Source organism: Suncus etruscus, chromosome 12 (assembly GCF_024139225.1).
Source record: "Suncus etruscus isolate mSunEtr1 chromosome 12, mSunEtr1.pri.cur, whole genome shotgun sequence".
NCBI lineage: Eukaryota > Metazoa > Chordata > Mammalia > Eulipotyphla > Soricidae > Suncus > Suncus etruscus.
This window is the reverse complement of record NC_064859.1, coordinates 28,316,742-28,334,982: the sequence shown is the minus strand read 5'-3', so window position 1 is coordinate 28,334,982 and position 18,241 is coordinate 28,316,742. Positions and strand designations below refer to the sequence as shown.

At 37.1% G+C, this 18,241-nt stretch overlaps 1 protein-coding gene across 3 annotated transcripts in view; it reads left to right on the top strand.

Moving 5' to 3' along the window:
* Window positions 1–18,241, top strand: part of MEIS1 (Meis homeobox 1) — a 151,975-nt gene that overhangs the window by 68,468 nt on the left and 65,266 nt on the right. For all 3 annotated transcript variants that reach the window (XM_049785070.1, XM_049785069.1, XM_049785068.1), the window contains exon 8: window positions 16,180–16,325. In XM_049785070.1, the coding sequence (XP_049641027.1) occupies window positions 16,180–16,325 (146 nt within the window). The remainder of the gene's footprint in view (window positions 1–16,179; window positions 16,326–18,241) is intronic.

Here is an 18,241-nt window from a genome sequence, read left to right as displayed (position 1 = left end):
CGAGTTTAAGCTAATCAATAGAGAAGGCAAAAAGCAATAATATGCGTTAAAATAAAGTTTCTCAATCATTATCTTTTAAAAATTGTTGGATTTCTAGAGAGCTTTTTTCTAGAAAATAGTATAAAGTCTTTAGTAATTAAATCCTAATGTCTTTCGTGTCATTTTATTTCTGACCTAATAGCTCTTGATTCTTGTCAAAGACTTGATAATCTGAATTTTACAACCCTGTTCCATTTTACTTTTACACAAAGAAATCAATACAGAATGCATCTCTTCTTTCTCATGCCTTGTGACATCTTCTTTCATTAAAACTTTGATTTTACTCAAGAATCTTATTCTTATAGGGGACAGATCTCCCAACCAGTGTTTAGCCCCCAGAGTTACTTCTAATGATACCAGAATTGGTACTTCTTTTTTGTTTTTTCGTTTGTTTGTTTTTAGGTCATACCCTCTCTTGGCTTTGCACCCAGAAAATACCCCTAGCAGGCTTAGGGGACCATATGGTATATGGGGATCAAACCCTGGTCAATCAGTGCAAGGCAAATGCCCCATCTGCTTTATTATCACTCTAGCCCCAAACCTGGTGCTATTTTGGCAAAGCAGCACTGGGGAACCAGGGCCACCCTAGTTTGAAGGAATCAGAAATCAAACCGAGGTCCCCTCCTTGTCATCCTTGACCATCACCAACGCTTTATCTCAGGACCTTTCTCTTTGCTGGTTTTTGTTTCATCACAGGTGCCACATCTTCAGCTACCTTGTGGCTTTTCATGTACATATATACTATTCTTCAAAACTCCATGTGAACTCAGAGGATTTCTGCAATATATTAAGGGAGAGGCCTTGTGAGTACCCTAAGATGAGATTCCCCCCCAGGAAACCAGGGAAAGTCAGAGAATGGACAATTCGATCCATCTCTATACTTCATTGTAAAGGCTCTGCTTGTTTTGAAAGATCAGTAAAGTGAGAAGAAACATGTGGAAAGATTTTCCAGACAGTACGGGCTTATTATTATGATTTCTAATATTATTATTAGAATATTATTATTAGAATATATTATTATATTATATATATTATATATATTATATATATTATTATATATATTATTAATATATTATATATTATTAGAATAATATTATTATTATTATTATACGGGCTTATTATTATGATTTCATGTATTCTAAGAATTACATGAATCAGATGAACTGAAACTTATCATTTTTAGATTTGAAAAATGTAGATCTGGAGCCTTAGAACAGAGATTTAGGTGCTTGCCTTGCATCTAGTGACCTCATTTTTATCCCCGGTACAGCAATTGGCCCGCGAGCACTACTAAGTATGGCCCAATCCTTTCCACTGTCCAAAAGAGATAAAAAAAAATTGTCGGGGTACTTTTAATAAATGCTTTTTCCCATCTAATTGTAGTAAATTTTAATCTAAAATTGTATTGATTTGGGCCCAGAGAGATAGCACAGCGGTGTTTGCCTTGCAAGCAGCCGATCCAGGACCAAAGGTGGTTGGTTCAAATCCCGGTGTCCCATATGGTCCCCCGTGCCTGCCAGGAGCTATTTCTGAGCAGACAGCCAGGAGGAACCCCTGAGCATCGCCGGGGTGTGGCCCAAAAACCAAAAAAAGAAAAAAAAAAAAGCTAAAATTGTATTGATTTATCATTAGTTTAAAATGCTGTAAATTTGGGTGGGTACAACTTCATACTCTTTGTTTAGAGTCAGCAAACTGTACCCAATGTTCCAGTGTCTCCTATAATCAAAAGAACTCCTCTCTTGTCAGAACAATAATACTGTTGATAGGATATTCACCTTACATGTGGCCAACCTGAGTTTGATTCCAGCTCCACTTATGATTCCCCCAAGACCAGCTAGGAGTAATTCCTAAGTCTGGTCCAGGAGTAATCCTTGAATTAAAACATTTTTTTTTGTTGTTGTTGTTTCTGAGCCACGCCTGATAGCGCTCAGGGGTTACTCTTGGCTCTGAGTTCAGAAATTATCCCTGACAGGCTTGGGGGACCATATGGATGCCGAGGATCAAGCCTGGATCAAGTCTGTCATGTGCAAGGCAAATGCACTATCCACTGTGCTATCACTCCAGCCTCCTTGAGTTAGAACTTGATTTCAAACTGTGATGCAGAAAAAGGAGAGAAATAAATTTTTAAGAAATAACAATTTTTCTAGTTTATTAAGTAATTTTCTGTAGAAAGTATAAGCATAGCAATGTATAATTTGTGTTTCTAACACATTTTTGGAGATTATTTTGGAGCTTTAAAAATGCTGGAACCAGGCTGGAGCGATAGCACCAACAGGCAGATTGTTTGCCTTGCATGCCACTGACCCTGGTTTAATCAATGGCATATTATAGGGTTCCCCTGAGCCTGCCAGGAATAATTTCTGAATGCAAAACCAGGAGTATACCTGAGCGCCACTCCCAAAAGTCATATTTTTCTGAAGTCATGAAATTTGCTTATACATGGATAGAAATGAAGAGTATTATGCTGAGGGAGTGAGTCAGAGGGAGAAGATAGACATAGAATCATTTACATTTACTTGTGGAATATCAAAAACCCTGGTAATAATATACAAATACAATAGAGATGAGAACCAGAAAAAACAGTTTGTAAAATTTGCCACAAAAAGTGGAGGAGTGCAATTTTTGACAGAGAAGTGACCACTATGACAAAGATAGTTGGAAATGATCACTCTGGACAAGAACTAAGTGCTAAAATGAGATAAAATAATAAGGACGATACCCCTTCAGTAACAATACTGCAAACCACAGTGTATAAAAATAATGGTGGAGAGAAAGGTACTTTTTTGTCATAGAGATAGGCTGGGCTTATGGCATGGGAGGGAAATGGATGGTGGGAAATGTGAACTGGCAAAACGATGGGTTTTGGACTATTATCTGACTAAAATTTAATTACAAACAACTTTGTAACTATTGTATGACGATTCAGTTAAAAATTTAGTAATAAAAAGTCATATATTTTTCATCTCTGGTCCACATAATTTTGTTTGATAGAAATGATCTCTTGGATAAATGCAATCCTGTGTGTAAGGTAGATACCTATGTATAATACACACATACTTAATGTACACAGATCCATGACATTGTGTTATAAAAGTTTAAAATTAAATTGTACGTCAAGCTTTTAAAGATAACACAAAAATTAGTGTGTGAAGATAGCAAACAAAAAAAAATAGCAGTGTGTGTCCGTGTGCGTGTGCCTAAGCTTTTATGTGTGTCTTTTCCCCCTTTCCTTTGCTGTTGCTGTATTACTATGATGGAGGTTGCACAAATGGTTGCTTATGATATTTGCACATTTTGTTGTAGTTCTTGTCTGAGGTTGCTTATATAATCAGCTGACGTACTGAGCGGGTATAGCACACTATTTCATTATTACTTATTTATTTTGGTTTGGGGACCTCACCTAGCAGTTCTCGGGGCTTACTTCTCTCTCTGCATAAAGGGTTCAGGGGATCAGAGGGGATGACAGGGGCTGAACTTAGGTTGGCCTCCTGCAAGACTTGTACCTGACAGATTAGACACTTGCACCTGTGCTTAGTAGGTGTCACAGTCTTTCATTTTTTTGTGCTCCTGCATGTTCTGGTTGTATATATACATACATATATATATATAGATGTATGTATGTATATATATGTATGTATGTATATATATACACATATGTATATATACATACATACCTGGGAAGGCAGGTGTCATGCTGATGCTCACAAAACTACTCAATGAATTCTAGACTTCAGTCTCATTTCTTACATATCTTTTTAAGTTGTGGTGCTTGCTGGAGTTACATACTTTTATTGCAGAGACTTAGCTGATATGCTCCAGATAGATACTCTATTACAGTTACAGGAGGTGGGTGAGCTGATCTGCCAGGACTGTAGTTGGCATATATGAGTGCCAACTCAAGCTCAAACTCAAGGTTTTGTGTTCCCAAGGGAGGCACTTTTGCCACTGAGACATCCTCATCTCCATTCCCCACCTGGTTTCATTCTTTATAAACTAAAATCTTCATTTTTATGTTTTATAGGACTTTTGGGTCATACATTGCTATATAGATAAGTTATATCATGTGGAATTATATCTCAAACTATGAACCTGTCATGAAACAGCAAAATAAATTAAAAAATAGGCAAATTACTGGTTTCTAAAATGTTTTTTGGAAATGCTCCTATCAAAGGAAGTTTATGACCTTCAGTTTTGTCCTTTCAATTGAAAAGGGTTGGGACATTCCATTTTCTTTTACTGTTATTATAAATACATAGATTTCAGTAATACCTTGCAAGTGCACTTACATCCTAAAGTTTCTAAGACTTTCATTAAGAAGTTATGCTGTTTTTGCAAGGATTTTCCATGGTGTTTAGCTGTAAAGAAATGCTGAATGGATGAAAAATGAGTAAAATCTGTGTTTTTTTTCTTTCCTATTCATCTTTGCTGTTGTCCTCTGTGTGTAGGCAACTAATTTGCTGTTATTCCCCTAAGGGGAATTCAACTAAAAAAAGTCATATTGAATTGCAAGAAAAAGGTATTTTATCTTAAAAGTTCCAAGTACAGTGATTTTATTAAAAAAAACTTCAAAAATTATTCAGTTCTTGGTTTATGGATTGTACCTGTTAAAATCCCTCTAATTATATGAGTATTCACATCTATAAATCTTAAGTAATGAATATTAACTAATTTTACTGACTAATCTTACTTTCCATGAATTTAGAAAACCCATTTTTTCTTTAATCTCATCAAGTGCACATTAAAATTTTGAAAATTATGGAACCTTTTGCATTCCATAAAAATGCAGTAAATATTTTTGTTCTCAATCTCATTTATTGAGCAGATTTATTTCTATATCCCATCTTCCCAGGGTTTGTTTTATGCACTGTTTGTGCTGACAGTGAAAAATCATGATACAATAGAAGCTTAATTGGATGTGTTATTAGTAGCAAAGAAGTGATTCCAAATTTATTTCAACAGAATGGAAATTCCTGAGTTATGAATGACCTACATACATACACATATTCAATTTTAGCCTTCTAACTCCCATTATCAGTCCTTTACATCCCTGGGATCCACTTACTGTCATCACAATTTCTGTGAAAAAACATAGAAAAACTTCTGAAAAACTTGGCTTCCCAAACATCAGCAAGATAAGCAGGGTTTGGTGTTTTGGGGCTGGCAGAATGTTAAGAATCAACTTGGAAACTGATATAGAACTCTTTTGAAAGACTGGTATGTGGTTGATGGGGAAAATCGTTTTTAAAATGTGCCAACACTTTTTGATGGTGATGGGAGAACCAGATATTCATTTCTAGTCTGAATTCTCTCTTTCAGAGTGCTTTCCATCTAACAACTGGCTCAGATCAACTAGATTGAAAGTTGATAATTTCAATAGTTGGGGAGTGATTCAAGGCAGGGAAAAATAATAGGTCTGAATGAGGTCATCATAGTGAGAGCCCAAGTGTCTCCAAGACATTGCAATACTTGAAAGAGGGAGAGACAGAGATAGACTGACAAAGACAGAGACAGACAGACAGAAATGAATCTGGTAGGTTGACCTAGAAAGAGACACTGTTAAAAACTGGTAAACACTTATGATATGCAGTAAAGGGAGCTCTGAAAACTTCATGGCTTATGCCCTTATAACTCATGACCCTTAAAATTCTAGGGATAAATACCCATATTTTGTCTGCAATGCACAAAGCTCTGTGTGATAAGACAAATCTTACCTCTCCAACTTTATTCTGTCCCACTTTCTTAGATTGTTATTGTATGCTTGTGTCCAGCATCCTCAGATCAAAGGACCTTTACTCATTGTAGAGTACAATGGTTTCTTTGCTCTCGAATGTAGGCTTTCTATTATATCTAGTCAACTTAACTTACCTTTTATAGCTCAACTTGAAATAGCTTCCACCAATTCAGTATACACTCATAGATCTATAATCGTTTCTGATGGAATAACATTAGAAGTTTATTACTGTGATTATTTAATAGCTATGCCCTCTAAACTAAAAAGCTCCAAAGAACCAGAAATATCTTCTGATTTTGTTAATTGTGTTCCAGTGGTTGGCATAATATTTGGAGTTGAGTAGAAGTTCAAGACATTTTTGTTAAAAGAATCAATGATAAGGATGACATTTATATAAAAGACTGTGACATATGTAGTCTTTCATTTAATGGCACTTGCTACTCTATAAAAGAGGACACTATTCTCATTGAGAGTGGGATTTGCTGCAGTCATAGTCCATTTCCTCCCCTAGGCTTCTGTAATGTCATGAGTCCACTAAAGGACTGAATAAGGCTGTGTGATTATTCCATTGTAGTTAACTATTAACAGTTTTGTTACTGTTTAACAAACCTAAATTTAACTAGAAAGGAAAAGCCACATGGCAAATCCCTGTGAGGCTTTATACTGGCACCCAAGAAAACTTAGCTGGACATTTATTTATAAAAATGCCAATAAAATTTATTTAGCACTTGCTAATTCTTCTTACACACTACCATTCTTAACTTTCTTTTACATCACTGCCATTGATAAAGGTGTAGCACAGGGCATTTAGTAACCCTGTCCAAAACTTAGCATTTTATTGCAGAGTTAAATGTAGCTCCTTATCTTAATTTACAGAAGAATCCCCTCAAATTTTCAGGCAGGACTCATGTAAGTAATAAGATAAAATTCATGACAATGTGCTTTTCTTTGATAATAATTTTGAACTTTGAACAAGGAAACTTAAAATACTAAAGAATTAGAACTGATATAAAAGAGAGAGTTAAGAGATTAACCCTAATTAAAATTAAACTTGGAGCTAAAACCATTAGATTTAGACTATTGTATATTTGTATATTGGCTACTGATTTGAAGGCATATTGTGTTTGCCTTGAAACTGTGTAATAAAAGTAAAGACTTGTGTTGATGTTTTCATTTATCTACAATTTTTTTTCAAATGTCACCAAGAATCTTACGACATTTCAGTCTATAGCACAGTACTAGTTATAACATCTTCAGATAACCTGTTGTTAAAAATTATCAAGGCTGAAGTGAAGGAATATTGTAGTAAATACTGACATAACAATTTGTCAAAATTAGGGAAAGCCAGAGTTCTAAAGTTTTATATTCAGCACTATTTGTATAAAGTGTGACTGAAGTCTGAGTTTGAGTCTGACCAAATTGTGTGCTTAGAGACGTTTGAGTCTGTTTGCTTTGGTGAAATGGGAAGATGTGTATATGTGGGGAATTGCATTGGAGAAAATGCTGACTAAAATGAATAACATTTGCTTTATTTTTGAATGTTGACTTCAGGGAAAATGCACAAACACCAAGAAATTGTGTTAGGTTAAAAAGTTTTGAATTATAATTGCAGGGTGTAGGGATGTATTTCTGAAGTTATGGAAAAAAACGTAAAAAACTTAACAGACTTTCGCTTAGTCCATCTTTTGCTCAAGATGACCTCAAAAATGCATAGGGAACTCCCCAACTTTGGATAATGCATTTCTTTTCTATTTTTTATAGCCTATTATTTTCATGTTGTGAAAAAATATTATTCACTTCATTTCATAAGTAGTTGACCAGTTTGAAACAGACAAATGATTAACACTAGGGTCAGAGAAACTTAGAGCAGAGTATCAATTGATCCCTGCTTTCATATATTCTATTATGAAGTGTAGGGTGTGTATAGAGAAATCAGCATTCCTGGGGCCCAAGTGATGGCAAAGTGGTAGGGTGTTTGTCTTGCATGCTGCCGACACAGCATGGACCCAAGTTCGATCCTTAGCATTCCATATGGTTCCCTGAGCCTGCCAGGAGCAATTCCTGAGTGCAAAGTTAGGAGAAACCATGAGAGCTGCCAGGTTTGGCCCAAAAACCAGAAACTAGAGGCCAGAGCATAGGCGCAGTAGTAGGGTGTTTGCCTTGCACATGGCTGACCTAGGATGGACTGTGGTTTGATCCACCGGTGTCCCATATGGTCTCCCAAGCCAGGAGCAGTTTCTGAGCATCACTGGGTGTAGACCAAAAAAAACAAAACAAAACAAAACAAAACAAAAACAAAAAGAAAAAAAAGAAGAGGAGGAAGAGAAGGAGGAGAGGAAGAAGAGAAAGAGAAGAAGAAAATGAAGAAGAAAAGGGATGAAGAAGGAAAAAGGAGGAGGAGAAAGAGGAAGAAGAAAGGAAGAAAAGAAGATGAAGAGGAAAAGAAGGGAAGAAGGGAAGAAGGGAAAAGGAGGAAGAGGAATGAGAAGAAAATAAGAGAAGGGAAGAAGGAAAAAGGAGGAGGAAGAAGTAAAGAAGAAGGAAGGAGGAGGAAGAAAAGAAAGGAGAAAAGAAGAAAAAAGAAGTAAAAGAAGATGAAGAAAGAAGAAGAAGAAGAAGAAGAAGAAGAAGAAGAAGAAGAAGAAGAAGAAGAAGAAGAAGAAGAAGAAGAAGAAGAAGAAGAAGAAGAAGGAGAAGGAGAAGGAGAAGGAGAAGGAGAAGGAGAAGGAGAAGAAGAAGAAGAAGAAAAGAAGAGAAATCAGAAGTCCTCATTGAGTATGATGTGATGTGTGTTTGAAATGAGAAAAGTCAGGAGAAAAAAAGGATCACAGTTGCAAAATATGGTCACTAATCACTAGAGTCCAGCAAATACTTGATTTTGAGAAGGGAGGCACACACTGTGGTGTTAAAATGTATAATCCTGGTTCTGTACTTAGGGATCACTCAAGTGCTTGGATGACCATATGGAATCGCAGGAGTTGAACCTGGTTTGACTGCATGACAAGGCACATCCACAACTGTTTTATGGCTTTGGCCCAAGTCTGGCAAATACTTTTTAATAGATAAAGCAATTTTGCTGAGCCTAAAAGGTCATTAAGGTACTTCTCACACTATTGTGGTGTGAAGGGAAAACTTCTTACAGCATGAAGGAATTGTATACAGAAGTGAAAATAGCCATGTAGAGTTGTGGTTTTGTGTGTGTGTGTGTGTGTGTGTGTGTGTGTGTGTGTATGTGTTTTTATGGTAAAATCAAGTACTCAGGACTTCTGGTGGGTCAAATTGATTGACTCTGCCCCATGGGGAATGAGAAGACAAGCTATAAATACACACCCATGACAGAGATCAAGAAAGGCCTTTCAGGTAAGGTTAAAAGAGTAACCTGAATTTTGAGGAATGCCATAAAGGTGAACACTATTGTCAATATATGACCTAACTTCTAATGATTTAAAATAAAGGTGGAATCATGTACTTCAAATGAAACTGGAGGGTATCAGGCTAAGCAGTCAGAGGGAGGGGGCAAATACAGCATAGTCTCTCAAATGTAGAATATAAAGACCATAATAAGGGGATAACAAAAGACCGTGATAAGAGAGTCTGCAGAGCCCTTTGGCATCCCATCTGCTAAAGGGGTCTAAGGGAGGTTAGGTAAGAGGGAATCTTGAGAAATTGGTGGAAGGAGACTGATATTCTGGTGGTATGGTGAGTGTGGTGTTAGAACAGATATTTCTTGCTTAACGAACTACCTGTTTAGTGACTGCTTGCACTTACAACCATCTCTTCACCGTTATTTTATTTTAAATACCCTTTTTCCATCTTGTACACTCTACAGTACAGTACTGTGGTTTTTGGTGCTTTAATGTACTTACTTTACTAACATTATGTTCTGTAATACATTGCAGTACTGTGTGTAAATGACACAACCTATGCAAATTAAAACAAGTGGAAGTTTTCAGTTTGATCTTTCTCGTTATTTTACTTATTCAGAATACTGTATTGTCAAGTACTATGCATAGACTGTACTACTGTATACAGTACATGCAGTTCCTCACTTAATGATCAATTTGCTTAACGAACAAGTCCTTAGAAATGAACTTGGTCATTAATCAAGAAGTATCTCTACCTGAAATTAACAGTATTGTAAATCATAGTACCTAAAATTTTTTTGAAAAATATTTTTTTAATTAAAAAGAAGGCTTTGAGACATGGGGCTGGGACTAGAACTCAGAAAACTAACACAGAACATGCTTTGCATTCGAAGACCTCATTTCCCAGTGTAGCATGGTTTGTCAAGCACCCCTGGAGTAATTGCAGCATGGGGTGGGAGTAAAGTGTCACCTTGGCTGTGGAGATCACTCAAGGCATGCTTCATGTGAAAGTCCTGGGTAGATCCCTGACACAGCATGATCTCCCAGGTTCTGCCTGGAGTGACCCAGCCCCATCCCCCACCCAAAAGCTCCCCTGGGAAAACAAAACAAAAGGGTTAGATTTTTGTTTTTGTTTCTTTTCTTGGATTTAGCTTTGGTATTTTTCTTGAAGTCAGAAAGTAGCCCCAGAAAGATCTTAAGTGCTAGGCTATATTGTCAGATAGGTGTTTTAGAAAAAGGAGTTATAGCATTCTAACGAAAGACAAAACTAAGAAGCTGAGTATTTCAGTTGGTTTTTGAAAATAAGGTTTCTGTATTCCTCACACTCTAGCCTTATAATATCACCTGAAATTTTATCCTGACTGACTTTGGATGTAGCTATAATCTGCTGCACTAGGTTTGGGGTAGTTTTTGCATTCATTTTTCAGCAGCTTGGACATTAGACAATCAGGTAGTGTCTCTACAGAGGAAAGGTGACTTCTCCATATGGGTGGAATGTTTGAATCCCCAGCTAGTAGAAAGACTGGAATGTTACACACTTTGTTTAGTGCCATATCTTCTTTTTTTTTTTTTTGGTTTTTGGGCCACACCCGGCGGTGCTCAGGGGTTTCTCCTGGCTGTCTGCTCAGAAATAGCTCCTGGCAGGCACGGGGGACCATATGGGACACCGGGATTTGAACCAACCACCTTTGGTCCTGGATTGGCTGCTTGCAAGGCAAACACCGCTGTGCTCTCTCTCCGGGCCCCGCCATATCTTCTTATGAGAAAAGACATGAGAGGGAGAAAAACTTAAATTTATGCTTCCTTTGAGTTGGTAGTCAGAAAATCCACAATATTACTATTTGGCGATAATTTAGACACCTTATAAATATGATCACGCTTAAAAAAAATGATCATTTATTTGGGGTGGAAGTTAGGTCATGCCCACTGTATTTATGGAGGCTATGCCTGGCAGTGGTGGGTTGAGGATGGGGGACCATGTGTTGTGTCTGGGATCAAAGCAATTGTTTTAACCCTTGTACTACCTCTCCAGCTCTGAAATGATCACATAAAACCTTTTAGGACACAGTGGAATTTATTAAGCATGAAAGGTCTAATTTTAAATGGCTTCATTTTGATAGCTTGATTTGGGAACACACAGAGATCCTAGACATTGAAGTGGTTGAAAGAAAACTCGAGCCTAAAATGTCAGAGACTCAATAGATAATTGTCAATGTCGTGACCTTTGTTAGGGGTAGCTTCTAGCTAGAGAAGGGAATCCATAGCCTTACATGTTCATCTCTCCAGTCATTTGAAAGTTCATATCCCTAATTTGGAGTTTCACCTTAGTGAAACAAAGAACTTCTGGGACACTGAGACAAATGACCCACTTCATGTGCACCTCCTGGCCCATTGGCAAGAGAAGTTCCTATGTGATGTAAATATTTAGTTTTTATTTCTCTCTTTTTTTTCCCCTCTTCCTTTTTTTTTTTTTTTTTTTTTTTTTTTTTTTTTTTTTTGCTTAACTTAGAATAAAATTTGGGGACTGGCATTCCTAGGGGCAAAGGACATGCTAGTAGGGAAACAAAATAGGAGCCAGGCTTTGACCTGCAGGAGAAGAGCCCCTGCTGACTTGGTCAGTCTGACCCATTGAATGTCCTGAATACGATAAATGCTGCTTTATCCTGTCTTGAAAGGCACGAGATAGCACAGTCTAAATGCCTGGGCATGCTTAAATAGGCGACTCGGGATGTTTGAGTCAAGCTTGTTTGAAATCTGAGCTCTCTGACAGCCTGGGAGCTGCCACAGGTCACCTGCCTTGCTCTGCAGGGACAGGCCCAGGTCTCACAAGAAATTGTCCATAGACGAATTGTAGGACAAATTCCTTTCTTTGTTACTTGGCCTCTTTCACTAGACCATGGCCTATAAAATTTTGTAAAAACAATTCTTAAATATTATTTGAAAGGGCAAATGGGCCACGCTGAAAGGTTTGACAGTTTGACATATAGTGCATGGTTTTGATAGCTCAGAAACTCAACGCTGTGGCCCAGATTCTCCCCCTGCTCCTTAGAAGCCTGGGGTTTTAAAATAGTGTCTTGTTGCTGCTTCGAGTTCCTCTGCTCCCAGCAATCTGGCAGGCAAGGAGTCTGCTTCAGTGATCTTAAATCCTTTTAAACTAATTTGTGAGAGAGCAGAAAAAGAGCCAGCACCTTGGAATCCTGCATCAAAAAGCACATCACCAGGTACTACCAATTAAGGAGCCTTTCAGATAATCATATCAAAGCAGATCATTTTTCAGGCTCTGCTAACACTGAGTTGGTGCCTAGAGAGAAAGGAGCATGGAGTTTGACTTCAGTGAAGGGCGGGGGAGGGATTTAAGCGCTGGGTCTCAGCTGAGCTAGGACGTCACTGGCAAGTGGAGTTCTGCATTAGAATGTTACCTAAGTTCAGTTCCCTTGTGCTCAGCCCCTTCCTCTGCCTGTACATAGCCAAAGGCCATTTTCAGGAGCCTCTGGCCCCTCAGACACTGGCCTGCTAGTTAATTGCCACACGGACTTCATGACACATGGGCAGATAATATGACATTTTCTGTTTCTGTCACTAGCAGACGCCAGAACGTTGCTTGCACTAGTTGCTAAGAAGCTGTCAGAAACCATTAGCAATAGGCTAAAGTCGCCCTATGGCATTTCCTCATAGCATCAGCAAAACGAGCATAAATCACCCACTGGAGCCTACTGCTATCCTAATGAGGCTGTAAGCTTGTTTATGGACTAGCATCATTTTTATGATTATTTCCACCTTTTCAGTTTGCCTTCATTTGGCGGCCTGAGAAGTCAGCTTCAGGAATGAAGTCACTGCTGACATTTTACAAATGTGGTTCAGAGCTGCTAGCTGCTGCTGTGTGGTCAGCCAGCGGTCCTCCAAGTTTGTTTAGTGATCTTAAAAATTAAAAAAAAAAAGAAAAAAAAAAAGAAAGAAAAAAGGAAATAAATTCTTCAGAGACTGTATAGAGGTGACTGTATCAAATTGCAGAGTGGATGGAAATGCTAAAGGTACAATTGACCATTTAGAATTTCCTATGAGGTTGAGACATTTTGAGATCAATTTTCAATTTGAAAAAGTGGAAGAGGTTAAACAATTTATTAAAATCTATGGAAGTGTTTGCTTTTAGAATAGTCTGTTTTATTATGAGCTTCTCCTTCCCCATCTTCTCCATTTCCCTCACTTGTGTCGGGAAGGAGCAGGGTTTATTGTTTTAGGCTTTTCTGAACATGCACCAGTATTTACACTGGATTGAAAGCATTTGCTTCCAATGAAAATCTTGTCTTAGATTACAACCCAGCAGTGTAATTTCCCTCCCAGATGGGAGTAAAGTAGCTGTATTTGCCTAAAAACAGTAGGAAGAACAAACTGTGCATTAAGCCAAGGCTGTTTTTGGCTTGAGCTAATGATGTAATAGAAACCTTTTATTCGGGAGAGGTCACTGCCAGGGACTGAGGGGGTGATCTGGCTCCTGCTTGAAAGGTTTCTCCATTGTATCTACATAAGTCTTCACTTAAAAAAATTCTGTTCCTAATGCTTCTGCTTTCATACAGCAGAAATAAACAGGAAAGGTTCTGGTGAGTGTTACACAAGGAATGCAGAAAGCCTTCCTCTCCTAATGGAGTATATAATTCAGGTGCCCTCCAGGCACGCTTTCAGGAATTCTTTTGCCTGAGGTAATGGGAAGCTAAGACTGCTTTAAGGCCTTGATTATCTATTGATGCACAAAGCTGGAGAAAAGTCATCTCCGCTGGATTACAGTAGATATTTCCATAAATTATCAATGAATTCTCTTCTAGGCAGGCACTAGGCATTGCCTGCTTGCTAAATTAATCTGAAGGGGGTTTTGAGATGGATAGAAAGGCTCTTTTATTTTTTAAGGTAGCAAACCTTCATGGAGAGAGGGTGAAAAAGTGTGTCCTGAGGTTAGACTCTTCATTTTTAATCAGTGACCAAGTAATATGTTTCTTTTCCTGGATTTCCTTTTGCATATTGAAAGTGGATTCGCCCATTGAAATTTTAAATGCTGTTGAGTTGTTTTCTTTTCTCATGTTTCTTTAATGAATTGTTATTTTATATGGTGAATTGCTTCTCTGAATAAAAAGCCTTTTTAAATACTGGACTTTCAAAGAATTGATTAAGCAGATCCAAGGGGACTGCTTGTAAAGCATTTGGTTATGCAAATAAAGAGTTGGGTAGGGTGGAAGGGATTCTGATTTTAGGAAAGGGGTGTCTGATTTAGTAGAAAGATTCTGGGGCTTCATTTCTGCTGGGAATGCTGAGACAAGTTCCAAAGGATCTTAGACCCCTTCCTCACAGATACATTAAAGATGTTAGTGTTGTTATTCTTAATGTCTCTTTTCTCCCAAGAAAACTGCTCTGGTCCTGTGGAACTTTTTGAATACAATAAAATTCTGACTTTTCAATGAATAAACATTTAATTTAGAAAAGTTAGGGGAATTTTTGCATGGAGCATATTCTATAGCCATAGCAGAAATGTTGAAAGTAATCTGTTCCTCACCCCAACATGCTTTTAACTGATAAATTCAATGTAAGTCAAGACAATTTGGAAAGAAATGTTCATTTTAAGGAGGTGGTGGGTGCCTCCTGGGGAGAACTGTTAAGAACAATTGATGAATTGCAGCATAACTTCCATTCAGATGAGACCAAAAATAGCTAGAAACAAGAGAGGGTTCTTTTTTTGTGTATGTAGAAAATGTAGGTCATAGAAATTTAAAAAAATACAAAAAAAAAATCTATGGAGCAGTGTACATGAATCTGAGGTTTGTTTTGATGGGTAGTCAAGGGAAAACCAGGTTTCCAAAGTACCAGGTTCTTTGGTCCTTGCAGACTGCTCTCCATGACTCACATAACCCCATGACTTGCTCTCTGTGGCTAGGCCTCCCTTCTACAGTTCTTGCTTTTGAGCCCAAACCAAATTCTTTCTTTCTGAAAAGCCAGTAGCTTTCATGGAGTACTGGGTCCAGAGACAGAAGCATGTTGACAGCAGCTAAACTGCATCTTAGTGTATCAGGTTTAGTCCACTGTTGTTTTTTCCTTTTGAATTTTATGCCAAAACAAAAAGTACTTACTTTCCTTATGTACCTTATGAGTTATTTTGGAATGTATGAGTTTATGGACTAAAACTTTACCCCTTTTTCTTATTAAATATTACATTGTAAAGGGAATACTATATATATATTATAATTTTATTGTGTCATACAGCCAAAATAGTTCCTACAAGGAACAATTTAAATGGTATAGCAAAAAACAAAAGGGTGGGGTGGTGGGGCATTGGATGCGATAGAAAAGTGCATATGTGTCTTTTCACTGTAAAAAAATCGTACATCTAGAAAAATTTTAGAAATTTTATAATCCAATAGATTTACTTTGACATTACTTTTTTATTTAAATAGTAATTTTTCTAATTAATAATTATACTAGTTCTTCCTTTATTGAAACTTCATGCTTTCTTTTTATGACAAGAAAAATTATATTCTATTTGAAACATTGCTATTTCAGACTGCTTATATGATACATTACCTACAATTCCATGGCCTACTTTAGTCTTCAGATAAATCACTTATAGAAATAGTAAATATCTTGAATGTATCTTCTCACAAGTTGATTTCAAAGAGGCTTTATGGAATTTGAATATCCAGGCAAGGAAAAGTCTCCCTATTAAAGGCTGCCATCATATTTAAGTCTCCTGTTGGAGTTATTCTTGACATGTCTCCATTATACATAGTGGAATAATTGCCATGACCACCTAGCTACTGTAGATATTAAATATTTCCCTTCATAACCTTTGACTTTTCACAGTTCCTTGAAAGAAGTTCCTTAGATCCAATTACTTTTGAGCTTAGGTCTTGTTCTTTCTCTTTGTCTTGGAAAAAAAATAGTACCAAATAAACGATTTATCATTAATATTGCTCTTTTGGTTTGTTTATATCCAAAGGCATTCTATTTGAATAAAGCATGTCAAGGTAGCATCAGTCAAAATTTGATTCACTATGTTTGCAGGTGATGGCTTGGACAACAGTGTAGCTTCCCCCAGCACAGGTGACGATGATGATCCAGATAAGGACAAAAAGCGTCACAAAAAGCGTGGCATCTTTCCCAAAGTAGCCACAAATATCATGAGGGCGTGGCTGTTCCAGCATCTAACAGTAAGTGGATTCTAAATGACATCTATAAACTAAATATGGACAATGAAGCAGTTTTGTTAGAAAAACATTATCCGTCTGGACTTAGAAATTTCATAAATCACGGTATTCCCACAGTTTTTTCCAGAGTGCTAGCACCTGTTTCCTAGATTGGGACCCCAAATGAGGATTTTTATTTGAAGTTCACTCCTGGAATTTTGTTAACTTACATAAGTCAGAAGGTTTAGGAGTTCATGTACACTTGGGATATGAAGCATGTATGTTAATGATGTTGCTTCTCTCAGTGCGACTCTTAAGTACTTAGAACAAGATCCTACTAAGAAATGAACACAATCCCTAGAGAGAATGACTTCAATTCCTCCTTTGCTTTAGTGGACCTGTATAACAAATGGTCTGCAAAAATTTAAATATTGTTGTGATGACAAGATGCGCACATAATTTGGTTTTAAGTGGTTTGAATGCACGGGCTTTCATTACAGAACATTCATCTGAGTCACAGTTGCACAGTGAAAGTTGTCTCTGTATTTAGAACTGTAAAGGAAAACAACAATATAGAGTCAGCTCTTCCTGTGTAATCCCTGGTGACTTATTCAAGCAGACTAACAGTTTATATTGTCTGTGTGAGTATTGCTGTTTTCACTGCAGGAATTCTCTTGGAGATGTGAGAAACTTGGGGCTTTATGCCACTGAAGGATTTGTTTTGCTTTGCTTATTATTCTGAATGAATTTCATGTTCAAAATATTTATAATCATAATATTTGGGTGGATTTTTTATAAGCGCATATTGATGTAATGACATCTAAGGGGAAAAGACTAAATGAAATGAATGGGTAAAACAATGTTTTAAAAGTCACTTAAAGTGTTGACCTGGTGACTTTCAATAGTAGAGCAAAGGATTGAAAATAGAGGGTGCAGTCTAGCTTAACCTAAGCCAAGTAAATGAATGTTAAAAAATGCTTGGCCTTTTTATTTTCAATATTAGGAGCAAACCTTTTCTATTGCTCTTTTTAGCAACTTAGTTTGCTTTTCTGAAAATGCTTTATTATAGATAGATTAATTTTGCATTATCAACGTGTGTCCAGACTGTTGATCCTTATGTTCTTGTTCACATTCAAAACTATGTCCTCTGTGAGTAGAACTAAAACAGAAGTCCTACAGCCTAGCTCCTCTGTAGATGACCTGCTCCAGTAACACCGAGGAGTGGAAAATAAACCAAAATTTTCAGCATCTTCAGAATGAATTAAAACTGAAAGTAGCAAGATTAACTAAAAAAATAGCTTCCTCTCTTCTCTTTCTTACCATCACAATTCTAAGCAGTAATGGAACTATGCTAACTGTTTTGAAACAATTTTCTGGGTTGACTAATTAGTTAAAATTTTATATTACTCAGTGGGTGGTAACATTATATTCAGTTTACCTGCAATCTAATTTGTGTTTTGTTGCTCCTCTGACTGACACTTCTACAGATGTATGCAGTTTGAGATCTCCTTTGAGCAAGTATTTTATTTAAGGATTATCAATCACTACTGAATGGAAAGGGAATATTAGAATCTAGAGGGAATAGCATGGACAAGAAATAGTGTGGCATCTAAAAGCAGAAGGTAAAAAGTGATAATTGGTCAGAGATACCAATGCAACTTTGCTCATATTTCATCACCTGAGCTAACTAGTTAACTTGATATGGAGACTGAGGGAGGGAGGAACCCAATCAGATTGACCCTGAAGTCACAACCAAACTATTTCTATTTCCTGTACTAATAAGGAAAAAAAAGAAATAGATTCTGTCAGCTTCTATCTCAGTTTGCAAAGGAGCTACATGTCTTGACACGAGGCTGAGATGCCCCTGAATAAAATATAATCAAATATTGATTTAGATGGAATTAGGAGAGAGAAAAGCAAGTACTTTTATTCATCCAACC